At 47.1% G+C, this 26,209-nt stretch overlaps 1 protein-coding gene across 2 annotated transcripts in view; it reads right to left on the bottom strand.

Annotated features, from left to right (window-relative positions):
* Nucleotides 1-26,209, bottom strand: part of TBC1D17 (TBC1 domain family member 17) — a 556,250-nt gene that overhangs the window by 446,141 nt on the left and 83,900 nt on the right. For both annotated transcript variants that reach the window (XM_085616191.1, XM_085616192.1), the window contains exon 3: nt 14,525-14,599. In XM_085616191.1, the coding sequence (XP_085472317.1) occupies nt 14,525-14,599 (75 nt within the window). The remainder of the gene's footprint in view (nt 1-14,524; nt 14,600-26,209) is intronic.

A 26,209-nucleotide genomic window follows, 5' to 3' on the forward strand; every position in this document is an offset into this window, starting at 1 on the left:
TGCTGCAGAAGTCGTATCTTGTTTCCTGTAGCAACGAGGAAAACTCCAAACTCTACTCTCAGTAAGTTGCCTCTACGGACTCTGCGGCTTTTTCTGTTCTCTTCGGTAAGTATCGACACAACTCTATTGCGTCCCTCTGGAAAACTTCTTTGACAAGGTATTCTCTTCAGAACTGGGAACTCTCTCTAACACGTCTTCTCTGAGGAAAAATCTTGGTGAAGTGCGCACTACCTCAGGCGCGCGCGCGTCACATCGTCTCTCTCTAGATCTGCCAGCAACTAGACCGCCGACCCCAGCATCTGCGCGGCCATCTTGGAAATGCGGGCATGCCACAAACTCGACCATTGAAACCCATTCAAGACTGAAGCGCCCATAGAACTCAATTCCTTGCGCTTCGCTTTGGAACTCACATTAGGGATCCGGACACCGACATACAAACATCCTGTACAAATATAGAGCATCATCTGGGGCAGCTCCCTGAGACAACCCGAGAACACAACCAAATTAGCCAGGGATCAAGCCGGCAAGGAAGTACAGAACGGCGGCTAGGACCGGAAAATAATGTACAAACAGAACATACAGAAGGGACCTAATGGAAATAGGATGCTCATGGAAGGAGGCCGACCTTCCACCCACAAGAAATCGAAAATATGTCTATCAACAGATAGGTGGGAGGGAAACAAGTGCCCTATGGTTCATACCAGAATATATATATATATGTAACTCCAGTTCTGTAGTAGGGGTATCTCTGTTATAGTCATAATCTAGTGAATAGTCCCGCCCATGTGCGTGGACCCCGGAGCAATAAAAATAATCTCTTAAGTTGTCAAGTCATGCAGACCTGCATCTACACTTAAGAGAGAATTTCAAAGACAGATAATGCAGCCTATATCCACAGGCTACACTGTCCAGTACTTCAACTAGACAATTCCACCAACATCCACAAACAGCACTGCCTGCCCAGCTTTTTCCACAGAGAAAAACCTGCCTCTTCCAGCAAAAGCCTCTGGAATGATAGAGAGTAAGGAATGGACAGACAAGCCCCATAGGCTGCCATTATGTGGCTCAGAACAGGATACTGTGCCTTTAAGAAAACTTTCCAGAACTTTTCCAGTATCCCAGAATGCACAGCAGGTCCCTTTTACTTTCAGTTCTTTTTGAAGGCGTGGCACGCCAGACCTGTAGCATTCCTTACATTAACATGTATCTCCCAACCGGGGAGGAGGGAGGGCGCTTATGACTATAACAGAGATACCCCTTCTACAGAACTCGAGTTACAGAAAAGAAACTACTCCTTCTGTAGTAGGGGATCTCTGTGTATAGTCATAATCTAGTGAATAGAATGGCAAGCCCATCCCCACACCAAAACGGCGGTGGAGAAGATTACAAAATAATACCACTACTGTGCGAACAAATTTCGTAGCGAAGCCTGCCCAACCTGAGCATCTGCCCTGGCATCCGCGTCCAGACAGTAATGCGCAGCAAAGGTATGGACCGACTTCCAAGTGGCCACCTTGCAGATTTCTGCAATCGGAACATTACGCAGCAAAGCAGTCGTGGCAGCTTTGCCCCTGGTGGAATGAGCCTTAGGTTTACCACCTAAGGTCTTATTAGCCTTTTGGTAACACAGCTGTATACAGGACACAATCCACCGAGAGATGGACTGTTTGGAGGTAGCAAGACCGGTCCTGACTGATCCATAATTGATAAACAATTGGTCTGACCTACGAATATCCTTGGTCTTATCAAGATAAAACTTCAACACCCTCCTAACGTCCAGGGAATGTAGAGACCTTTCCGCTGGAGAAGAAGGATTCTGAAAAAACGTAGGTAAAGTTATGGTCTGGTTGACATGAAAATCAGATATAACCTTAGGAAGAAATTTAGGGTGAGTACGCACAACAACCTTAGCAGCATGAAATACAGTATAAGGTTCTCGGCAACACAACGCCTGAAGTTCACTCACCCTGCGGGCCGATGTAATGGCCACTAGGAACGCCGCCTTCCAGGACAGGTGCTGCAACGAAGCCTTGTGAATAGGTTCAAAAGGCTCCTTCATCAATCTGGACAGCACCACATTCAATTCCCAGGAAGGCGAGGGAAGTCTGACAGGAGGGAACACCTTCTTCAAGCCTTCCAAAAAATCCTTGATCACAGGGATCTGAAAGAAGGAAGTCTGTGAAGGGCATTTCCTGTAAGCATTCAAAGCAGCGAGATGAACCTTAATGGAGTGGAAATTAAGGCCAGACTGCGCCAAATGTAAAAGATATGGAAGGATGACATCTTCCTTTCTGGTCGTCGGGTCAAAGTTCTTGGATTTGCACCAGATGCAGAATCTCTTCCACTTGTAAGCATAGGAAGTCCTAGTGGAAGGACGTTTAGCCTCCTTCAGTATGTCCATACAATCTTCTGGTAGATTCAAATGGCCATATTGCACTATCTCAGGAGCCATGCAGCCAAACTCAAAGACGAGAGGTTGGGATGCACCATCCGCCCCCCGAACTTCGTGAGAAGCCCCGGCCTGCACGGCAGCCGCATGTGAGGAAGGAGAGACCGGTGAAGCAGGTCCGTGAACCACCACTGCCTGGGCCATTCCGGGGCAATCAGGATCATCCGCGCCCCAGACTTGGACAGTTTGATGAGCACCGCCGGAATCAGGGGAATGGGTGGAAAAGCGTACAGAAAGCTGTTCGACCAGTCGATCCATAGCGCATTCCCCAGTGTCCCCTTCTGGTAGTACCTGGATGCGAAGTCTCGGCATTTGCTGTTTTCGGCGGTGGCGAACAGATCTACGTCTGGAGTTCCCCACCTTGCGAAGACTTCTCCTAGTACCTCGTTGTTTATGACCCATTCGTGGTTCTCCTGAAGCAGCCTGCTCAGCGCGTCCGCCTGAACATTCTGCACCCCCGGCAGATGCGTGGCCGTGATCATCAGTCCCCGGGCCAGAAGCCAGCGCCAGATCGCCTGCGCCTCCTGCGACAGAGTGCGCGATCTCGACCCCCCTTGCTTGTTGAGGTGATACATCGTGGTTGTATTGTCCGTCTGTATCAGCAACGAGTTGGTCTGGAAGGTCGGATGGAAGGCCTTCAATGCCAAGTACACGGCTCTGAGTTCCAGGAAATTGATGTGGTACGTCGACTCCAACGAGGACCACTTTCCTTGTATCTGTAAGTCTCCGGAGTGCGCTCCCCAACCTTGGAGAGACGCATCCGTCACGATACTCGTCTCGGGAATGTCCTTGTGGAAGGGAACCCCCCTGAGGAGATTCTCCGCCGAACACCACCATCTCAGAGACTGAAGAGCATGTAGAGACAGCTGTATCTTGTCGTCCCAAGAACCTGTTCTCTGATCCCACTGATCCTCCAAGCACTCCTGCAGTGGTCTCATGTGCAGCCGTGCGTGCGGAGTGAGGAAGATACAGGAGGCCATCGACCCCAGCAGCGAAGACACCTTCCTCACTGTCGCCGATGGAGCAGGCCATGAGGTCCTGAGCCTTCCGAAGGAGCGATAACCGTCTCTCCTCCGAAGGAGACATGCTTGCTGACCATGTATCGATGGAGGCCCCCAAATACTGAATGCACTGGACCGGAGTCGGGACAGACTTGGACATGTTGACGTGTAACCCCAGCTTGTTCAAGAGAGCGCACGTCCTCCGGAAGTGCGCCTGCGCTTCCGAAAAAGATGAGGCCTTGATCAACCAATCGTCCAGGTACGGGTAGACAAACACCTTGTCCCTTCGCAGGTGCGCCGCTACCACTGCCATGCACTTCGAGAAGGTCCTGGGAGCAGACTTTAGCCCGAATGGCTTCATGCGGGCCATTTCGTCGTCCGCATGCTGGCCGAACAGGGTTTCCCCCGAGAAAGGCAGATTGGCCACTCTATGTTGAGCCTCTGGCTTGAGCGAGGTAAGGCGAAGCCACGCGTGACGTCGTTGGTGGACGCCATGACAGTACCCATGCGCCGCCAGCAGAGACACGTCCGCTGCCGCACTGATAACCTGGTTTGAAACCAGCATCCCCTCGCGCAAAGTCTCCAAGAAGTCTTCTCTCTTGTCGCGAGGCAGCAGCTCCGCGTACTGCTGGAGAGACTCCCACAGGGCATGGTCGTAACGCCCCAACAGAGCCCCGGCACTTGCCGCCTTCATGGTGGTAGCCACCGTCCCACAGACCTTCCTGCCCGCCGAATCTAGCCATCGGCTCTCCTTGTCAGGCGGAACTGTCGATGAAGGGGTGGTCGCATGCTGCTTCCTCGTCGCCGTCACAATGACTGAATGCGGCTTAGGGTCCCTCCTCAAAAAGGTCGGGTCCGAGTCCGGGGCCCGATACTTCTTCATGAGCCGGGAGGGGGCGGATTTCATCACTGCCGGAGCGAGGAACAACTCCATAGTGGGCTCCACCAGTCCCGGCACGAGAGGCAGCAGGGGGCGAGACAGGCGCTTCTTGTGCAGCGTCTCGAATATCACGGACGTCGTAGGTGTCGGTACCGTCACCGTGATTCCCAACTTGGCTGCACCCCTCAGCAGTACCTCCTGGAAGGAGACCAGATCGTCAACCGGCGACACCCTCGTCCCGGGCGAGTCCGACAGCGTCGGTGAGATGTCCCTGGCAGATGATCGAGTGCGTGATCTGGATCTGCGCCTCCTGTGGTGTCGCCTCGATGTTGACGACGAACGCCCATGGCTCCGCGATCTCCCTCTCCGGCCGGAGCGGGAGCGCGATCTCCTTGGCTTCGGTCTGTCCACCGGCCTCGCCGGGCCCGGCGACGGTGGCTTACCCTGGCGCCGGGGCCTAGGCGTACCCTGCGGTGGCGGCGGATACCTGGGCAACGAGACCGATCGTGTCGGAACCGCTGGTGGGCCTGAAGGCCTGCGAGGCGGAATAGCCGGAGGAGGAGGAGGAGGAGGAGGAGGCGGTGGTGGGGGCGGTGGCGGCGTATACACCACTGAGTACCCCGAGCCCTGGGATTCCGTCGAGGGACTCCTGGTGTCCAGGGCGCCCCCTGCGCCTCCTTGACGTCGATGAATCCCTCTTCGACGTCGATTCCCTCCGTGACGTCGATCGCCTCCGTGACGTCAATCGCCTCCGTGACGTCGATCGCCTCCTCGACGTCGATCGCCTGCTCGACGTCGATCGCCTTCTCGACGACGATCGCCTCCTCGACGTCGATCGCCTCCTCGACGTCGATCGCCTCCTCGACGTCGATCGCCTCCTCGACGTCGATCGCCTCCTCGACGACGGCGAACACCGCCTCGACGGCGAACGCCGCCTCGACTGCGAACGCCACTCGACGGCGAGTGCCTCGACGGCGACCGTCTCCTCTTCGCCGACGGCGACCGGCGACCTCCGCTCGACGGTGAGCACCGGCGCCGGGCCTGATCTCGACGTCGATGCCTCGACGGCGAAGTTGACGGCGTCGACGCAGACGATGCCGAAGTCGTCGACGGCGGCCCGGTCAGCTCCCTCGACGTTGAACGTCGACGTCGCTTCTCCCCAGAGCCCTGGGGAGAAGGTGAACAGACCGTAGTCATCCCTCTCGACGCCTTAGTCGACGTCATCGACGCCGGGGGAGAATGGGGGCGTTTGCCGGTCTTCCTGCCCCTGGGGAGCCACCCAGAGGCCTCAGCATGGGCAGAATCAGCCCCTCCTGACCCACCTTGTGCCTTCAGCCTTCTGTCCTCCAGGACTTGGAGCCTGATCTTCATTCTTTCTCTCAGGGTCCTGGCTGATAACGAGTGGCAGATCTCAAACTCTTCCGGCACATGGGACTGGGGAAGGCAGCCTATACACACCCTGTGTGGGTCTGACTTAGCCTTCTTCCTATCGCACTCTCGGCACTTGTCAAACAAGCTAGGCATGTTGACAACACCAGAAGAAAGTCCCAACACTAAAACACTTGAAAATTTGACAAAAATCACCAATAAACCCTTGAAAGGGAGAGCTCAGTGCTCCAGGGTCCTGCTAGCAGGAGCCGGAAAAAAGAACTGAAAGTAAAAGGGACCTGCTGTGCATTCTGGGATACTGGAAAAGTTCTGGAAAGTTTTCTTAAAGGCACAGTATCCTGTTCTGAGCCACATAATGGCAGCCCATGGGGCTTGTCTGTCCATTCCTTCCTCTCTATCATTCCAGAGGCTTTTGCTGGAAGAGGCAGGTTTTCTCTGTGGAAAAAGCTGGGCAGGCAGTGCTGTTGGTGGTTGTTGGTGGAATTTTTCTAGTTGAAGTACTGGACAGTGTAGCCTGTGGATATAGGCTGCATTATCTGTCTTTGAAATTCTCTCTTAAGTGTAGATGCAGGTCTGCATGACTTGACAATTTAAGAGATTATTTTTATTGCTCCGGGGTCCACGCACATGGGCAGGACTATTCACTAGATTATGACTATACACAGAGATCCCCTACTACAGAACAAGATATATCAGAAAAGGCCAAATATATCAAAGGATGGTCAAAGGGAAACATTTTTTACCGACCACTAGATAGCTTATAGGTAAAGAAGGGATTAGCTATCATCACAACAAAGAAATCTAGGGTCCACTAACATACTAGATCAAGCAATTTGAGCACTTAACATAATCATAATAAATAGTAAATCCCATCAGCCACCAGAATAGCAGCCCACATCATTTGGGATCCGATAGCCCTTCCTGAGCCTTCAAGTTGATCAAGGCTGCAGATAGAACGGGCAAAATTAACCTCTCCATTCATCTGAGATGAGGTGTATGCCCTGAATCTTTATATGGCTATCTTGTATTACTTGAGATAATGTTTTCTCAAACAATCTCCTTTCAATTTATTAGGAGAAAATCTCTCAAATCCTGTAGGGAAAAAAGCAAGAAAAAAAAGAGGAGGTAAGTGCTCAATGTAAAACGTGTTTGGTCAAACAGCTTGATCAATCATAGTCGTATTTGGCAACTATGCAAAAGATACAGTAGTCCGCTAAGAACAAATGTTAGTGCGGAGAGCCAGATAATGCTCAAAAATAGAATCAAAGTGCTTACCCGTCAACAGTACGGGAGACCTGTTTGACTAAACACGTTTTACATTGAGCACTTACCTCCTCTTTTTTTCCTTGCTTTTTTTCCTTGCTTTTTTCCCTACAGGATTTGAGAGATTTTCTCCTAATAAATTGAAAGGAGATTGTTTGAGAAAACATTATCTCAAGTAGGTCGTTTGATTTTCTTTATTGGTGTTTTGCACTGTTTTTGGGATTACACGATATACACAGCAGTAGCACAGGTTCTTGATGGTCCTGACGAAAGCCGGATTACTATTCAATCCTTAGGCTGAAACATGCAGACCTGTTTTTTGGACTTGAGCAGTTATTCTGTTAAAACTGCCTCTACACTGTTTTTAACTTTATCACTCGGATAGATATTGTTAAAAGTTTTTTCTGTCCTAGTTGATAATTTTAACATTATCACTTTACACTTTTTCATTTTTTGCACTGCTTCCATCACCACCATTAATACAAGATAGCCATATAAAGATTCAGGGCATACACCTCATCTCAGATGAATGGAGAGGTTAATTTTGCCCGTTCTATCTGCAGCCTTGATCAACTTGAAGGCTCAGGAAGGGCTATCGGATCCCAAATGATGTGGGCTGCTATTCTGGTGGCTGATGGGATTTACTATTTATTATGATTATGTTAAGTGCTCAAATTGCTTGATCTAGTATGTTAGTGGACCCTAGATTTCTTTGTTGTGATCATACCAGAATATACCTTCAAAGGAATGCATGACATCATGAATGGAGGTAATATACTGCGTCTGTTATCCCACATACCATCGCTGACATAGGTAAAGTCGACGGACTTAGACTTAGAGTCAGGACTTAGAGTCAGGGGTTCAATTGTAGGAGAAAAAACGAGAGCAGCATGTACTTCTTCAACAACTGCACACAAAATACTTTAAAGTCCTGGGGGATAACCACTGCTCCATACATCAAACCACGATACCCAGATTTGTTAATTCCGGTGCATACAAGGGACAATGAGATGACTGCAAACTGACTAGTAACGTCGGTACTGAAAGGAGCTGTGGGGCACTGTCAAATGAAAAGAGTGCACCCATCAGAGGAATCTAGTCTCCGTAGTGATCCTTTTATGCTGCAAAATCGGGACTTCGATATAAGATGGATCTCGAGAACCATAAATAACAAAAAAGATTGACAACACCACTGCCCGTCACAATCGACAACCGTAAAAGGGTTCGTCCGGACATGCTCTTGGAATATGAATGGGCTTGCAAACAAGATAGCAGATCTTGATTTTGTCACCAACATGAGGGCGTTCGACATAGTAGCATTAAAAGAAACTTGGCTAACTGACCCTCCCCATCTACTGGGATTTCTGCGTTTTTTTTACAAGCGCAATCAAAGGGGCAAAATACGGTCATTTACAAGGAGGATTGGTCACATACATTGCGAACACATTTGTCAACACTGCCCGTGCTTTTGGACCTACAACACCAGCATTATTAGCAGTAAACTTATTTTCTTCTTCAATATTAACAAATATAAGGGACACTAACATAATGATAATAAATGCTTATATCCAACCGAAATGGAAAACCAAAGTCGCAAAGAAAATGTGCAACTTTGTGGAAACATGCATAAGAGAAGGACCCACAACTGACCTCATCCTCACTGGGGACAAAAAATACAATCTAATGGGTTCCTCTTCGGACGAAGAAGTGTTACTCAAAAACATAATCTGGAACATACCACCGCAAGGGAAACCTCAATCATGGAAACAAACCAAGGCAGGACAGCGGGTTCTGGAGGAACTGGAACAACTTAATCTGAGATCAATAAATGGTAGATCAGCTGAAGACAACAGCTCAACGAGAACGAGTACAATATTGGACTACACTTTCGTCTCCCTAGATTTGTTTCATCAAGTTACATTGTTCCAGCTGGGTGACAAAGGTGATAGTGACCATGGGCCTCAGGAAATAGAGCTTAGAACAACTGTCCCTACGTTTGAACGATGCCGGGTACCTCAAGGATCAGAAGTCATCATCAATCTTAAAAGAATCAAGTTCAAGATAGCGGCAGACAGCAACATGTTGGAAATTGCGAAACAACACTTTAAACAGAGGGTTGGACAAGGTGAAGTCGATAAATGGGAAAGTTTTATTACAACCATGGAAGTATATGCAACTAAGATCAAACCAGCAGAGATTCAGCGGCGGAAGCCCATATTACAAACTGCCAAGCAAGAAATCAAGCAGATCACTTACTGAGACAACTTCGTCACAAGCCCAATGACAAAATACAACTGCAACTACTACAAAGCAAAAGAGGCAATTGAAAAAACTAACAAGCATTTTCAATGCAATAGGTCTTGCGTTAAAGTTTGAGCTGTTGGCATTGCTAATAATAATGCAACACCAATAGCAGCTCAAAGATTCAGTAATGTGAGACCTATTGCATTGCAATTGTTTTTTTGGGTTTTTTTCTTTACATAGCACGAACTTGAGTGAAAGGTGTGTATCTATGTTGCATTGAGTACAGTGTAATTATGTGTTGTGTTATTATGTGTCACAGAGTGGTATTGTGTGAGTGTATTTATCTTGCATTAAGTAGAGTAATTATGTGACGCGCAATTATGTAGTACTGAGTGGTATGTGGAGTGTATTTATGTTGTATTGAATATAGTGTAATTATGTGATGTGTAATCACACAACCACACACAACCACACAACCACACACACACACAACCACACACACAACCACAAACACAACACACAACCACACACACAACCACACACATAACCACACATACAATCACACACACACAACCACACACACAACCACACTCACACAACCACAATCACACACAACCACACACACAACCACATACACAACCACATACACAACCACCACAACCACACACACAACCACACACACACAACCACAATCACACACACAACCACACACACAACCACACACAACCACACAACCCCACACACAAACACACACAACCACACACACACACACAACCACACATACAACCAAACACAAACACAACCACACACACAACCACAAACAACCACCAAACCACACTCACAACCACACACACAACCACAAACACACAACCACACACACAACCACACACACACAGCCACCAGCACAACCACACACAACTTAAGGGAATCGGGTAACGGAAAGAGAAAGAACTCTATCCAAAATCACACGTTTTCAGTCCAGTCAGAAAGTATGACTTAGCCCCAACGAGTCCTTGTTTTGTAGCTAAGCAGATACAGTCAATTATTTCAGTCTGTTTCTTCTCCTATAGTGTATTCATCTTTCTCTTAGTTTGTGCGTTTCTATCTCTTTCTCAGTCTATCTGTGTGTCTCTGTCTTTGTATATGCTCCTCTGTGCCCGTCATGCTCCGCTATATGTGTCTACCTATGTGTACACTGTTATTTGCGTGTATGTATCAAACTCTATATGTGCCTTTAGTGTTTATAAGTTTCTGTCTTTATCTCTGCCTCTGTTCCTCTTTGTCTATCTGTCTCAGTTTCTAGCTTTGTATATGTGCCTCTGTTTCTGTATATCTCTTTGCTTGTTAATCTCCTTTTCTATATGTGCGTACGTCTGTTTTGCTGTACCTAGGTCTAGCTCTGTGTATTTCTGTCTATATGTCTATAACTCTATTTGTAAGCAAGCGCCATTTTAGATTAAGGGAATCGGATAACGGAAAGAGTAAGAACTCTATCCAAAATCACACGTTTTCAGTCCAGTCAGAAAGTATGACTTAGCCCCAACGAGTCCTTGTTTTGTAGCTAAGCAGATACAGTTAATTATTTCAGTAAGCCTGACGCGACATTAGAAAAAGAGAAGTATAGTGCAATTATTAGGCACGCATTGTTTACCTTGTAACCGCGTAAATATTTGTCGCGCATTTTTCATTTTTTTACCTTGTGACCGCCTTCATTTATTTTACCTTCTAATGAAGTAAATATTTGCCGCGCATTTTCATTTACTTTGCCTTGTAACCGCCTTAATTTATTTTACCTTGTAACCGCGTAAAGATTAGCCACACATTCCTCCCAATTAAGCAACAAACTGCATTGCAGCCGCAAAGCCACAAGTAAAGTGATCGCAAAACTGAAAGCAAAGCCACAAGTAAAGCGATCGCGAAACCGAAAGCAATCGTTTTTGGAAGCAGAGACAGCCGCCAATGGTGCGTGCGCGCCACAGACAGCCATATGCTTTCAATTATCGCGCCCGTGTCTGGGCACGATAATTGAAACCAGATAGGCTTTAGTGCGCGTAACAGACACCAATAGGCCGTGGGCGGAGCGATGCGCCCGCCTTTGGCCTATTGCGTGCTCTGTCTAAAAAATACAGCCACTAAAAGCCCAATAATAGAAGACAAAACAAAAAACACACGCACGAGCGTGTACGATTCCAGGGTACATTTCTGAACCCCGGACAAAAGGACCCTTGCTGCGCGAGCACTGCTACGCAGTGCAACGCTAGGCGCAAGACCTACAATGGGACGCAATTAGAGACACGGAGAACGACCTTTTGGCAAAAATTCACGCCAACATTAAACAAAACAACAGGGCCAGATTTCGGAGCACTATAAATCAATGTATCCACCCTAAACCTGACAGAACCTCTTCGAACATTTCAGAGGAAGCCTGGGTAAAATACCTGAGGTCCCATTTCCACCAAGATACCGAAGAAAGTGTGCGGGGTCAAGAATCTCAAAACGTATCAGAAGGCCAAACAACCATCAAGGCCTGGGCTGCAAATAACGTTACCGTACTTGGGAAACTAGGACGAGATTTACCAACAGAGGACCTGCAAATGAACCACATTAACACCATCAAACGGCAAATAGGAAAGGGAAGGAGAGAAGGCACCCACATGGAATACTACCAGTACTCTATAAACAAGAGGCAACTTTTTGGGCAGAAGCACTGGAACAACTATTCGGAGAAATAAGGGAGCTGAACACTCTGCCTTGCTCTTGGAGAGGATCAATTATCTCACCAATTTATAAATCTGGTGAAAAGCCAAAACCACAAAACTACCGATTAGTGGCCCTAATAGACAATGAGGCTAAATTATTTGCTGGAATGCTACTAGAGGAGCTTCAGGCATAGGCCAAAGAGAAATCCGCTATTCCATTACATCAGACTGGATTCGCGAAATCAGTTGGGACTACTACAAATATACGAAGCATGGCAATGCTTATAGATGAGGCTGAATCTGAAAGGATGCCCCTTCACCTAAGTTTCATCGACTACAAGGCTGCCTTCGACCATGCCAATCACAACAGACTATGGTCCAAACAGCAAAGTTGGGGGCTGCCACAGCCCCTACTAAACCTGCTGATAAATCTGCACACTGACACATGGGTACAGATAAAGCTGGGCAATGGCTTACTCCTGTCAAGACGTATACCAACGGAAAAAGGGCTGAAACAAGGATGTGTATTAGCACCTACACTTTTTAACCTGTTTATAACTGACCTAGCCCCGCAACAAAACAGCTGTAACTCAAATGCTCCAAAATTAGGAGACATATTGCTGCCCTGTCTCCTATACGCGGACGATATAGTCCTGATCAGCCAAACAAAAGTAGGGCTACAACACCTTTTAAATGCTACACAGGACTTTTCTAAAGCAAATGATTTATTGATAAATCTGGATAAAACAAGAACTATGATGGTCGGCATAAAAAGGAGACACTCAGCAGCTTGGTTCTGGGGAGAGACTAGAATTGAGGACACGATGGAATACAAATATTTGGGTGTGAAGCTGGACAAAGGTGGCCGTTTCTTGGCACAGAAGAACAGCATTAGGTATAAAGGCCTTGCGCTGGCTACTTCACTAAAAATATTAAACACCAAACTAAACGGACAATTGATTCTGCCCTCAGCACAGGTGAGTTGCGCAAAGCTACTGTCAATAATCACCTACGGCAGCGAGGCACAGAAAGGAAGAGATGCCAAAATACTCGACGCCACAGTAACAACTGCATACAGTGTCATTTTCGGGTTGCCTAAATACACCTCGCCTGCGCAAATCAGACTTGAGTTTGGCATACAGAAACAATCTTTTGCAAGACAAGGGGCTTACATCATCACCTGGGACTTTTAAAAGAACGGAAGCAACTGCTGAAATGACAATTTCATCTACGAGGGGTTCGCACCAGGAGGCAAGCAGCACTGGCATGCTTTGCATTTAATGATCCACAATTGAATTGCCGTTTAGTAAAGTACCTCAGGTTATGCGAACGGAAAATGCCAGCAATGCAGTTATAAAAGAATCTAGTTGTACAAAATATAAGCAAGACAGTGAGGAGGCGTGAAGAGTTCTCTATATATATGATGAATACTAGCACAAATGCACCTTGTTTTCTGGAGTTAAACTTCTCCTAACTGAACTTGGGCAACACCAGAGAAAGGAAGAAAGGACTAGAATTAAGTACTGCCCCCTAGCAAACTAAAACCGACTTGCTGGACAATACAGACATCGAGGCTATGCCATAAGGAGCTGTCAGCATATTTAGCCGACAATTACTTCAGCTGGCCAGAAATCAGTTGCAAACCCAAAATACGAGGTCTAGGAGAAAACACTACAGTTTGGACTAAAGGCACTTTACTAATCCGAAAGTACTTCTTTGCATAATTATAGAGCTTTGCGGCAGCCAACGAGGAAAAGAACGGACTGAAACTAAGTGCTCGGACCCGAAAAAGACAAGTGAAAAGCTGCAAAAACGTGAATATAAACTCGGTCGTTTTACTTGCTTAAGTATAGCAAGCTTTTCGAAATGATTTATTAACACAAGAAATATGAAGTAAGGAGTTTTATATGAACATTTTAATTGAAATTGCTTTTGTATTGCAATGGTTTTAATTAACTATGCAAATAAAATTAAACTTGAAAAGTATGGCAATGATGCTATGCCACAGAAGAATTTTAAACACAATTAAAGAAAGGAAAGCTATCGAATAATAAACAAGCACCATCAGGCTCAGAAAAAAGCCAGCCAATAATAAGCTATGGGCTGACCCAAAGCCCACTGCAAATACTGGTATTTTACAAAGTACATCTTTCGACAACAGATAACTAAAGCTGTTTGCGTGCGGAATAAAAAAATTATGTAAAGATAGAATTGTTTGTTTAACCATTGCCATCATGAGGGAGAACCAATAATCCATTCAGACTGCTCTCTCCCAGTCAATCTCCCTTTCACTACTACCAAAAAGAACTTGGAGGAGTTGCCCTCTATTTGTGGCTTTTAAATAGTTGGCGAAAACGTCCTTACTCTGTAAAACGTGGAAGAAAGACATATAACCTAAGACTTCTTTCTCAAGAAAATATTGGCATCTCTTGAACTTAAACACAAACCTAACACCTAGATTTACTGCATGAGGATGCAGGAAAGACGGATACAGTTGGACAGAAATGATGAGTCTGCAGCTTCTTGTCGTTTGTGCATATATTCAGAGGACACACGTGGAACTCAATAATGAACGTAGATCTTGGATTAGGACACTTACCTTCTTTGAATAGACAATTTGAGCTCCATCTCCAAACTCCTCCAGAGGAATCCATTGCAGAAACACATCAGCACCCTGAGGGAAGAAACACTTAGTTTGAGAACAGCAGACACATTTGTACCTCCCACAATACCATTCATAAAAACATGCTAGAGTTCTTTGCTAAAACGTATGACCCATATAAGGTTTACAGCACATTTGTATATTCAGAGTTTTTGAAGGAGGAAAATAGACTATTGCAAAAAAATATATATATTAAATACGCACACTCCAGTAATAAGCATAGAAAATTCAATGTTGTGCTCTATAGCTGCCAAGTTTTCAGTTGACGCATGCATGAGGTTTCCCATTTTCAAATCTGTTTGTGTGACATTTCATTATTTTATGAGTCACATTTTGAATAACATTTTACCACAGGCTGAATAAAGCAGCTATTCCCATGTCATGGGATTAATTTAAGAACTTAGCCCCTTTTGAACAACATAATAGCCTTAGCCTGAAAAGGGTCAAATATAGCTTTCGCACTCCTGAACTGCTTGGTCCAGATCTCTAATCGAATTCACTTTTCTAGTATAGTTGCACTCGAAACGTTTGTCGTGCCACAGAAAATAACAAACATGTCATTTTTAGGCATCGTGGAAAATGTACAGAGGACCCCTTGGAACATCTGCACTGCCCTCTACCACGCAGCAGGGTCTCTTGTGACACCATTTTTTCAACGATCGCCTGAAACTTCCTATGTCCTTTTCACAGAGACTCTCTGCCTGTTCCACACACTTATTTTGGCAGTGCCTGTCGCGCTTCTCATGACATAGAAACATCTACTTTGAAATGTAGACTCCTCTAGACCGAGTTCCCTGTCATGGTGTTTGCGTCTTGTCTACCATACTCACAGAGACATGACCCACCTCTTTGGATGCAGACATCCCTGGCAAGCCTTCTACCCAAACGCACACCCTTCATACATCTCTATTCTCCATGCATCAGTAGAGACACCTGACACACATCTGCCTGCCCTCCTGCGGCGCAGATTACTAGCACATGCTTTAATTTCTAATATGAACATGTATTCTTTAAGAAGATCAAAGAAACATGTACACAAAATGCCCTCTCCTCCTTAGCAAGAGGGACAGAGGAATTGAGCTGAAAAAGACTTCATATTTGATAAAGCAGTGCTGCACAGGTTTGGGAACCTCATCCAGGGTGTCTAAAGGAAGGATGGATATAGTGGAAGTCCCCCACCCCTCTTATCTTTATCCCCTTCAGTTTACCCTCGTTCAGCACTCTTTCTGCTGTGCTGAATGACTGAAGTCTATGCCACTACAGGGCCATCGCCTTCTCTTGCACACCTGGCAGGGCAGGGGTAGAATGCAGATTGTGGCTAATTATTAGGTCTGCACAGTAGTCAGACTGTAGATGCCCAAGATACTGTAGCCAGGACTACAAAAGGTTATCTCAGTGGAGGCTGTGGTTTTATGCTTGACAAGGAGGGAGACTGCAAATAACCAGAAGTTGTATAGTGCAAAGGCTGCAACTGGAAAGCAGCAGTTGTGGCTGTGAAGCAAGGACACCCAGTGGAGTCAATGGATGGCTTTAAAAAAGTAGTAGTGGCTGCAAGGGCTAGAATCCCTAACAGCTGCCCGTTCCTGACAAACAACAAGAGGAGCCTGTAGGAAGGGCGTTCAGTGAGACTGTGCCGTTCCTATATCATTCAGGTGAAAAATGTGCCGGTGAACTTGGCTTCTTATTCTACAAATATGTCAGAAGGGGACATGTGCATGTTGCAACACTTGACGTTTCCTAGTTCATCACCTTCACTGTGTGGACCTATTTGTCTACAGTTTGTGTAAATATTACAAAGTTATAGTGTTCTATGCACTCTTGATATTATCTATGACTATAAATATGTATATGGTTTGAATATTTAGAAATTAACCTAAGATTCGGAAGTACACGTTATCTCTCAACATGTATTTTTATTAATCCTGGAATGTATAACATTAATCCATTACATAGCATAACATAATGAGCAAATGTGAATTTCCATTATGCAGTAAGACACACATTATTGAGTGTAAATATTGTTTTGCTTGATATGCTCCTTACTGGTTTATAAATAATTTAAAAGCCTTGACCCTGATATTAGGAGTGACATACGAAGTTAAAAGAAATTACTTGTGATGCTCGAGATAAAGTGATCCAAAAATGAAATGCGCTATCAAACTGGATTACAATTGCTTGGGACAATATTTTAGAGATTTAAGGGCCGTTTTTGTGGAATAAATGTAAAGAGCAGAAAGATTCTAATCTTTAGGGCGAACACATCCAGGAAGGTGCCTCACAGCAGGTTAAATGCAAAAAGGACAAATGATGGACGGGATGCTGAACAATGTCAAACACTCGCCCTCAGTATAGACATCTCGTCCTAAATGCTATTTTGTTTGCTCACCACACCATTCCAGTATGGTCCCAGCCCTATGCAAATCAGTCTTGACCCTGCTTCCCATGGGAGCAGTCCATCTCGAACTACCAGGCCGGGACCTGCCCAGCCCAGAAACAAGCAACCTAGGTCCAGTTTTAGGGTATCACTCCTCATCAGCCAGGATAACTTGACTCTGGTGACGTGGTGAGCACAGGACCCACGTCTGGGCATACCCGTCCCACTTTGGATGACAAATGCGAAAAGAACAAATGATGGACAGAATTCTGAACAATGTCAAACACTCACCCCCAGTACAGAGATCTGGGCTTAAATCCATCGTTTTTTGGCTCACCATGCAATTCCAGTTTGGACCCAGACATATGCATATCAGTCTTGACCCTGCTCCCCATGGGAACAGACCAGCCAGAACTGCCATGCCGGGCCCTTCTTGGGCCAGAATCAAGCATCCTAGACCGGTTTCGGGCATCAGCCACGACAGCTTGACTCTGGTGGCATGGTCGGTACGAGACCCACGTCTGGGCATACCCGTCCCGCTTACGGCGACAAATGCAAAAAGAAGAAATGATGGACAGAATGCTGAACAAGCTATGATAAATGCAACATCCAGTAAGCCTTCAGCAAGTTGTTTCTGACATGCACCTAACAGTTAAATCCCCAGAGATGTAGACAGGGTTTCTTTTTATTAATTTAATTTTAGTATCAAGGCATGGTGGTAAGTTGTGCTCTACCCTGGAATCGCTCATCTGAGGTTCTGATTAAAGACCATTTTCTGTTTGTGAGGCGATCCCACTCTCATAACAAGGCTGCTGTCTTGCAAACTGTTTGTGTGACAGGCCCATCTCACAAGATACAGTGGCAGAGCGGTCTGGCTGGCAAAATCCTGAGGGACCGATCAGTGAGCAAGCATCCAAGCTACCAAGGAGAGACTCACTGGACGACAGGCAGCTAAGCTCCACTGTGAGCTCCAATATGAATACAAGAGTCTGCAGCGCCTGGACTCCAGGCGAAGTTCTGATACCTGTTGAATGTGTTGACTAACTGAGTAATAAACTTAGCACGCTGCCCTGGGTCCATAATAACACAAGCACAGTAACATTTAGGTGACTTTTCAGGAACTGCTGCACCCTGGAATTTTGCAAGAGACTGAATAAAATCCAGTCAGATTGCAGGCTCAAACCTCCATGCTGCAGCTAGAAGGCAGTAGACACATGAAACTCTCTTAACTTCTCGTCAGAGTTCTGCTAACACTAAACATAGCCAATTTCAGCTCTGGCATTATCACTGGCCATAGCAGCAATGCCAACCACTCTGAGTCAGAGAGAGGGGCTCTAAAATGAATGACAACATCTTTTAGTGCAGTAATGCAAAGACAAACCGCAAAATGCGTTAGTCTAACCCGTGATGAATGACCCTTGGCAGGGCTGGTGCTCCGGATTATAATACGTTTTAGGGTGAATTGCTTCATGTAAACTGTGAGGGGGCGTATATGCTGACTTCACTTATTTTGGGTAAATTTGGGCTACGTCTCAACCTTACAATGTTGTAACAAAAGTCGGTGAAAACAACAACATTGTCCTTGTTTCCGATGCAATGCACCCCCTTTGAATATGTTGTTAAGTACCGGCATGATTGAGTATGCCTTGAGCATCTCGATACTGTGCCCTATGAAGAACCACGTGTCACTGAAATATCCTTCAAGGACAAACACAGCCTCATACCTTAAATTATGTGTTTCAAATAAGAGTATCGAACACTGTGCAGATCACTAGAATATATCGTGTTTTGTGGCTTGGTGTGCAAGTATATAAATCACTATGTATTGCTTTAGTTGCCCAGTTCATACCCTCAGAAGAGTTCCCGGAATGCCAGATTACAACAAATTCAGTACTATCATCAACTCCCCAGAGCTACTTATCCCCTTACGTTCTCAATAAATGATACCCCAGCACCACAGACACCTGCAGGGATCCAAACAGTCATGAAGAATGTCACAGGAAGGAGCGGCTACACCCTCTTGGGCCTTGCACCATGACTCGAACAGGTGAAAGTGGCCACCAAACTCGTTAACCTCATGCTGATCCTAGCAAAACGTACAAACACCATGCAGTGGAAATCCTGCATGACACAGTGGCTAACAGCTATTCACCGATTTGTGGCCAGCAAAAGTAATGTCATATGGTTGATAGGGACACTGTCGACATCGCTAAGTTAGCATGAGCTCTGCTGCCATGATGCCGCTTTTGCGCACGTTACTACATAACTTTATTTTGGTAAGACTGTGTTTATGCCTTTCACATGAGAACCGTCTGTTTTGTGAGTTCTCTGTCTGTTCCTGGAGTTTAGTCTGAAGATGGTGAGCAAGGTCGATAAACAATGCTGCTTGTTATTCGGTTATGGTCAGTCCGTAGCACCTAGACAAAACACGCTAATATAGCTGCGGCTGCTGAACATTCGTGCTTTGATATTATGGGAGTGCATGTTTGGTAAACATACACTTGGAGAGGGACCTTTCCAGGAAGGAGAGCCATGCTGTTCCCATGGTGGAGATATACCATCTAGGCACTTAGGTACGGGGTCTGCTGACAAAGCCCAGAGATCTTCTATTATATATAAATACTTCCTCTTGCCAAGGGGAGGGTGGTTAGGCCTTATAGCCCTTTACCCACTGTCTTTATAAGATGACATCTCCCTTTATGATATATAGACTTGCTACAATGCTAACTGTGTTGAGTATATGCATTTTGCTGTTGGTAGTGGCTCGTATACTGCGTTATAGAGCACGAAAGTTAAAATAAACATTTTAAACTATACTCATGACTCAGACAATTCTTATTGTGGACAAGTACAAGTGAGTGCGCAAAAGGGCATGTCTTTTTACCGAGATTCCTAAGAGAATCGGGAGTGTTGTGTTCTGGGGTGTCTAATCATTTGCATCTTCGTGATTGTTTAGGAGAGTGAGTGAGACACTATAGCTAGTCGGTCCTGGAATTGTGGGTACTTAGGGGGTAGGAAGGCTTACCCCCTATACACCAAAGTCCCGTATTCCTGCGCATAGTTCTGTGTATGAGCAGAATCCCTGCAACATGGCGCCACCAATGTTTTGTCTGATACTTATCTGCGAGACTCCTGAGTTGTGCTTGTCCACAAACCCCTCACTTCTGTTTCCGGAGACGGCTGTGACAGCGTAGTCTCCTATATTTGAGATATTAAAGGTTTTTCAAGCTTGAATTTCAAAGGTCTTTCTCCCCATATTACCCGTTATTGCGCTGCCACTTATAGGTTGGTTTTAATCTTCTTTTCATTATGGCGGTTGCCATAGTGGCTCCAAACAGCGCTCCAGTCACAGCTTATTTGACTCAACATGGAGTCCCTAATGCTGGTACTGCTCTTATTTTCGTTCAAAGGGCCGGGAACATTACCTCCCTACGTCCCCACTGATTGGGAAACCCAAAGAAACAAAGAACAAGCTGGCTCAGCACACATCTATTGTTATACACAGTTTTGAAAGTACACAGTGATAAACAATGGTCAGTAATTAAACTTTAGCACGGCGTCTCCCAAATGAGTCAAGTAAGTCATCAGGTTGTGAAAAATATATTAATCTTTTATTCCTTTATTCTTTTGTTCAAATTTTTTTGGTAAAAGCACGACACAGAATTCATACTTCTTCAAAGCTGTTATGTGTTTAGATAGTCCACATGGATGTTGCCCAACAAACTTGTAGGCTATAAGGAATGTTTGTGCAAAGAGAATCTTGGTATTTAGAAACGAGAAAAGGCACACGACTAGTGTGTGTCGCGGATGCCAAGATATGTCCAGATATTGTAAAACAAGACAGTAGGTCAACAACACGGAATGGAGCTGAAATTAAAACTAGCATTGGCATGGCCAATAGGTCTCGTCTTTGGGACCTTATGTGTTTAGCCAGAACTTTTGGCTATGTTGTAGAGCATTGTGGCTGCTGTGCATCATGTTGAAAAGTTACAATAAAAAGTGTTAAGCATTTTTGTTAACTTTAAACAAACCAAGACATTTCATACAACTGAACAACCTGATTTAAAAAAGATTTTAACATAAAATTATGTGGTACTGAGTGGTATTATGTGGAGTTTATTTATGTTGCATTAAGGAGTGTGTAATTACGTCGTGTGTAATTATGTGGTACTGAGTGGTATTATGTGGAATATATTTATATTGCATTGAGTAGAGTGTAATTAGGTGGCGTGTTATTACGTGGCACTGAGTGGTATTATAAGGAGTGTATTTATGTTGCATTGAGTAGAGTGTAATTATGTGGTGTGTAGTTATGTGGCACTGAGTGGTATAATGTGGAATGTATTTATGTTGCATTGAGTAGAGTGTAATTATGTGGCTTGAAATTATGTGGTACTGAGTGGTATGTGGGGTGTATTTATGTTGCATTGAGTAGAGTGTAATTATGTGGCGTAAATGTCACACTGAGTGGTATTATGTGGAGTGTATTTATATTGCATTGAGTAGAGTGTAATTATGTAGCGTGTTATTACGTGGCACTGAGTGGTATTATGGAGTGTATTTATGTTGCATTGAGTACAGTGTAATTATGTGGCGTGTAATTATGTGGCACAGTGTTCTCATGTGGAGTGCATTTATGTTGTATTAAGTAGAGTGTAATTATGTGGCGTGTAATTATGTGGCACTGAGTGGTATGTGGAGTGTATTTATGTTGCAATGAGTTGAGTGTAATTATGTGGCGTGTAACTATGTCGCACTGAGTGGTATTTTGTGGAGTGTATTTATGTTGCATTGAGTAGAGTAATTATGTGGCGTGTAATTATGTGGCACAGTGGTATTATGTGGAGTGTATTTATGTTGCATTGAATAGAGTGTAATTATGTGACGTGTAATTATGTGGTACTGAGTGGTATTATGTTATGGTATTTTGTTATGTATTATATTATGTTGAGTGTATTTATGTTGAGTGTATTTATGTTGCATGGAGTAGAGTGTAAATATGTGGCATGTAATTATGTGGCACTGAGTGGTATTATATGGAGTATCATAATCCAGGTTTTCTGGTTTTACTATGCATAAATCGCCACTAAATTGGAGTCCATTTGTCTCTTTCAACTTCAGATGTTAAAGCTCTGTTTTTTACCTCTCTGCGTGAAGGCAGAGTAACGGTGGCTGGCAGAAACCATATGAAAGTTCGGCTCGTTATGGGCTCATGGTTATAAACAGACATCGAGCAGATCTAAACTCGAGATTTCTGCGTCTCACTGCCTCAGCTCACGTCAGTAACAGTGGCGGGCCATGACCCTCAACACTGGCGGGGTATGGGGGGGCGACAGACAACCCCAATTGGGGGTGGGGGGTAAAGGTAAAGAGATAATGAAAAAAAATGAACTTACCCGCATTTCGCTCCGCATTTTCTTCTTTCGTCTGGAATCAGCTCGAAGGCACACCTCATGGAGCCTCCCCCTTCAGCAAATCCTGATGCTGCAAATAAGCAGCATGGGAGCAGCGTCAGGGTTGACTGGAGCGGGCTGCCTCGACGCTGTAGCAGGCCTGTGCCTGCTCTGCACCCAGAAGTCTGTGACAGCTAGGTGGAGAGGTTTACCCTGTGCAAGTAAGGCTCCCGTGGCAAGATGGCCAGGCAAAGTGACTTGGACAGTGTAAACTGGTGGAGTGAGCACCACTCCCCTGCTGCCACTCAGCAGCAGCCCCGCTCCCCAACACTGCTCGGGTTGGGAGCAATGAAAAATAATACGGTCCTTCCAATCATTTTTGCTGCACTGGCAGCAGGGGGGGCGAGGCTCCTCTGCCCTACTTGGGGGCTGAATTCCTGCACATGTATACTGAGCCCAGTAGACTGTAGTGTCGCGATAGTAATACCGACGTGACACGCAATGGCGTGCGCATCAGGTCACGTGTATCGATCCCCAATAAATATGACGTCACGCGTGCACGTAGGCAGAAGAGCCACGGCAGCAGTGACGGAGCAACAACTACATCCAAGTGTCCGGTGTCTTATTGTCCACGTGCGAGGGCCTGTGCAACAGAGGCCCGTGGTCACAGTCCCCAACGACACCACAAAGTGGCGACGAGGGTGGGCGTGCCCTCGCTATTGCTCCCTGCGTTCAGGTGGTGTGGCGGCCGGTGAGCGGTCCCCACTCGCGGTGCTCGTGCCCCGCTGGAACGCGCTGCTGTCCCCGCGCCCCCTGGCCTGTGGCGGAAGAGCGCGGAGGCGAAGCGCTCCCGGTCGGCAGGGTGAACGCGTGAGGGACGTCTGCTGCATCGGCGCCTCAGCGCGCTACTGTGAACACGTGCGCCCCGCCCCCGCTGGCCTGTGGCGCGCGGAGCGCCTTCCACACCCTGCCTCCTGCCTGAAGCTGCCTACGCGGAGCGCCTTCCACACCCTGCCTCCTGCCTGAAGCTGCCTGAGTGCTGTTGAGCCTTGCTTCTCGCCGCCAGCACGTCGTATGGTCGCGGGAGGGCCTGATTCAAGTGCTGCCTGAGGGGTAAGGAGATCGCCACACCCAGCCTGCATGAGAGGCCCAAGTTCAATAAGGGCAAGGCGCTGAATGACCCTCATATCCCTGATATACCAAGATCACCAGGGGAAGGTCACGCACAGCCGGGGTGAAGGTCCTGCCACCCACGTGGGAGCCATATCTGTGAGCCATCACTGTCAAGGGTTGGAGGAGGTCTCGCCCGGCGCAAGCAGCGCACGTGAACAGGAGGTCTCGCCCGGCGCAAGCCGCGCACGTGCGACATGGCAAACATCCCGCCAATTGAGCCATTCTCCGTCGAGGGGTCCCCATCAGCGGTAGCAGCCCGATGGAGAGACTGGGAGGACAGAGTACGCATCTTCTTTGAGGCCACGAAGGTCCAAAGAGACCAAAAACGCGCAATGATAATTCACCTTGGCGGGAAGGAGATTCACAACATAGTGAAGACGCTTGCGGAAAACACCCCCAAGACGCACACGACGTTAATAGCGGCGCTCAACGAGTACTTCGAACTAATGGCAAACCGCGACTATGAACGTTTCATATTCCGCCAAGCACGCCAATTGCCGGAGGAGTCGCTCGACAAATTCTACGCTCGTCTAAAGAACCTAGCGGCCACCTGCGGGTTTCGGGATGAGACGGAGGAGATAAGAGGCCAGATAATACAGGGGTGCGCGTCCGTCAAGCTGAGGGAAAGGATCTTAGAGGAATCCGGCAAGCCCCTAGCTGATATCTTGACAATGGGCCGAACGAAGGAACTATCTAAAGCGCGCGCTGCGCACATGGAGGCAGCCCTACAAGCGCCAGTGAAGACCGAGCCGGTCAACGCAGTGGCAGTCAAGCCAAAACAGAGGTGGCCCCGACGAGGACCAGGCCCGGCCGCTCAAGAGCAACCCAAGTCCTGTGGGTATTGCGGTGGCTCGCCCCACACCCCAGCAGAGTGCCCAGCACGAGGGAGTAAGTGCAGGGGGTGTGGACGCTTCAACCACTTTGAGAAAGTGTGCCGGTCGAAGAAATTCCGAAGGCCCCGCCAAGCCGTCAACACGGTTGAGGAAGGAGGCCCGGGGGCCAGTGACATGGACGATGATGAAGAGGAAGAAAAGGTAATACACAGAGTCCACATGATAGGCACGGCGGCACGCCGGACTAGGAGGCTGCCGCAATGCATCATCCGTGTAGGGTCACAGGAAGTCACGACGGTGGTAGACACAGGAGCCAGCATCAATATCATGGCCGCTGCGATGCACAGATCCATGCACCCACAGCCAGCACTCCATCCCTCGACGATCACGGTGTTCGCATACGGACAGGAGGAACCGTTAAAGGTGCGGGGAAAGTTCAGGACTGTGATATCCCATGGGACGCGGTCAATCACGTCAAATATCTATGTTACCTATGTTACCGAAGACGGGCAAGGCATGCTCCTGGGCTGCCGAGCGGCAGAAGATCTGGGAGTGGTAACGTTCGCATTTGGGGTACACCAAGAGTCAGTACACCACACCTTGGAGTCCACCTACACATCGACCCCACGGTTCAGCCGATAGCACTCCGGCATCGCCGCATAGCGTTTCACATCAGGCCACTGGTGGAAGCCGAGCTGAAGAAGCTAGAGGCGGCGGGAATCATCGAGAAAGTGTCCGGACCGACCCCGTGGGTGTCGCCAATTGTTGTAGCGAAGAAACCCAAGCAACCAGGCGCTGTCAGAATATGCGTAGACATGCGGCTCCCCAACGCTGCCATCAAAAGGGAGCGACACATCACTCCGACCATCGATGACATCGTCGGGGAAATGGCAGGCGCCAAATGGTTCTCAAAGTTGGACTTACGCTTTGGGTATCATCAACTAGTACTGGACGAAGCGTCCCGGAACATCACCACGTTCTCCACGCATGTAGGTCTAAGGCGGTACACGCGGCTGAGCTTCGGAGTGTCGAGCGCTGCTGAAGTATTCCAGAACGTGATACAAGAACTTATCGCAGGAATCCCCGGAGCGATCGTCAGCGATGACATCATGGTGCATGCCACGACCGTGGCGGAACACAATGAGAGGCTGGTGCAGGTGCTACGACGCATACGAGACGCAGGCCTTACACTGCATCGGGAGAAGTGCGAGTTTCTGTGTAGGAAGATCCAGTTCTTCGGCTACACCTTCTCGGCAGATGGTGTCAACCCGGATCCGGACAAGGTAAAAGACATCAAGGAAGCGGCCGCCCCCGCAAACATCACGGAGGTGCGGAGCTTTTTAGGGATGGTGAACTACTGTGGCAGGTTCATCAAGGACCTGGCGAACCTCACGGCGCCACTAAGAGAGCTCACCAAAGAGTCCACCCCCTGGACATGGAACAGTGACCAGGATCGAGCGTTCGAGGAAATCAAACAGGCGCTCTCAGAAGCCACGACGTTGGCATTCTTCGATCCGGCCAAGCTGACACAAATTGCCGTCGACGCCGGTCCAGTCGGGTTGGGCGCAGTCCTGCTACAACGGAAGACAAGTGCCGAGGAATGGGCCCCGGTGGCATTCGCCAGCCGGTCACTTACAGAAACTGAGCAGAGATACTCACAAATAGAAAAAGAGGCGATCGCCATTCATTGGGGGTGTCGTCACTTCCACCTGTATGTCTACGGCAAACCATTTGTTGTGACCACAGACCACAAGCCACTGGTATCCCTGTTTGCGGGCACGTCCACTAAGCCGCCGCCAAGAATCGAGAAATGGATGTTGCAACTGCAAGATTATAACTGCAAGATCGA

The sequence above is a fragment of the Triturus cristatus genome, chromosome 7 (assembly GCF_964204655.1).
Source record: "Triturus cristatus chromosome 7, aTriCri1.1, whole genome shotgun sequence".
Taxonomy (NCBI): Eukaryota; Metazoa; Chordata; class Amphibia; order Caudata; family Salamandridae; genus Triturus; species Triturus cristatus.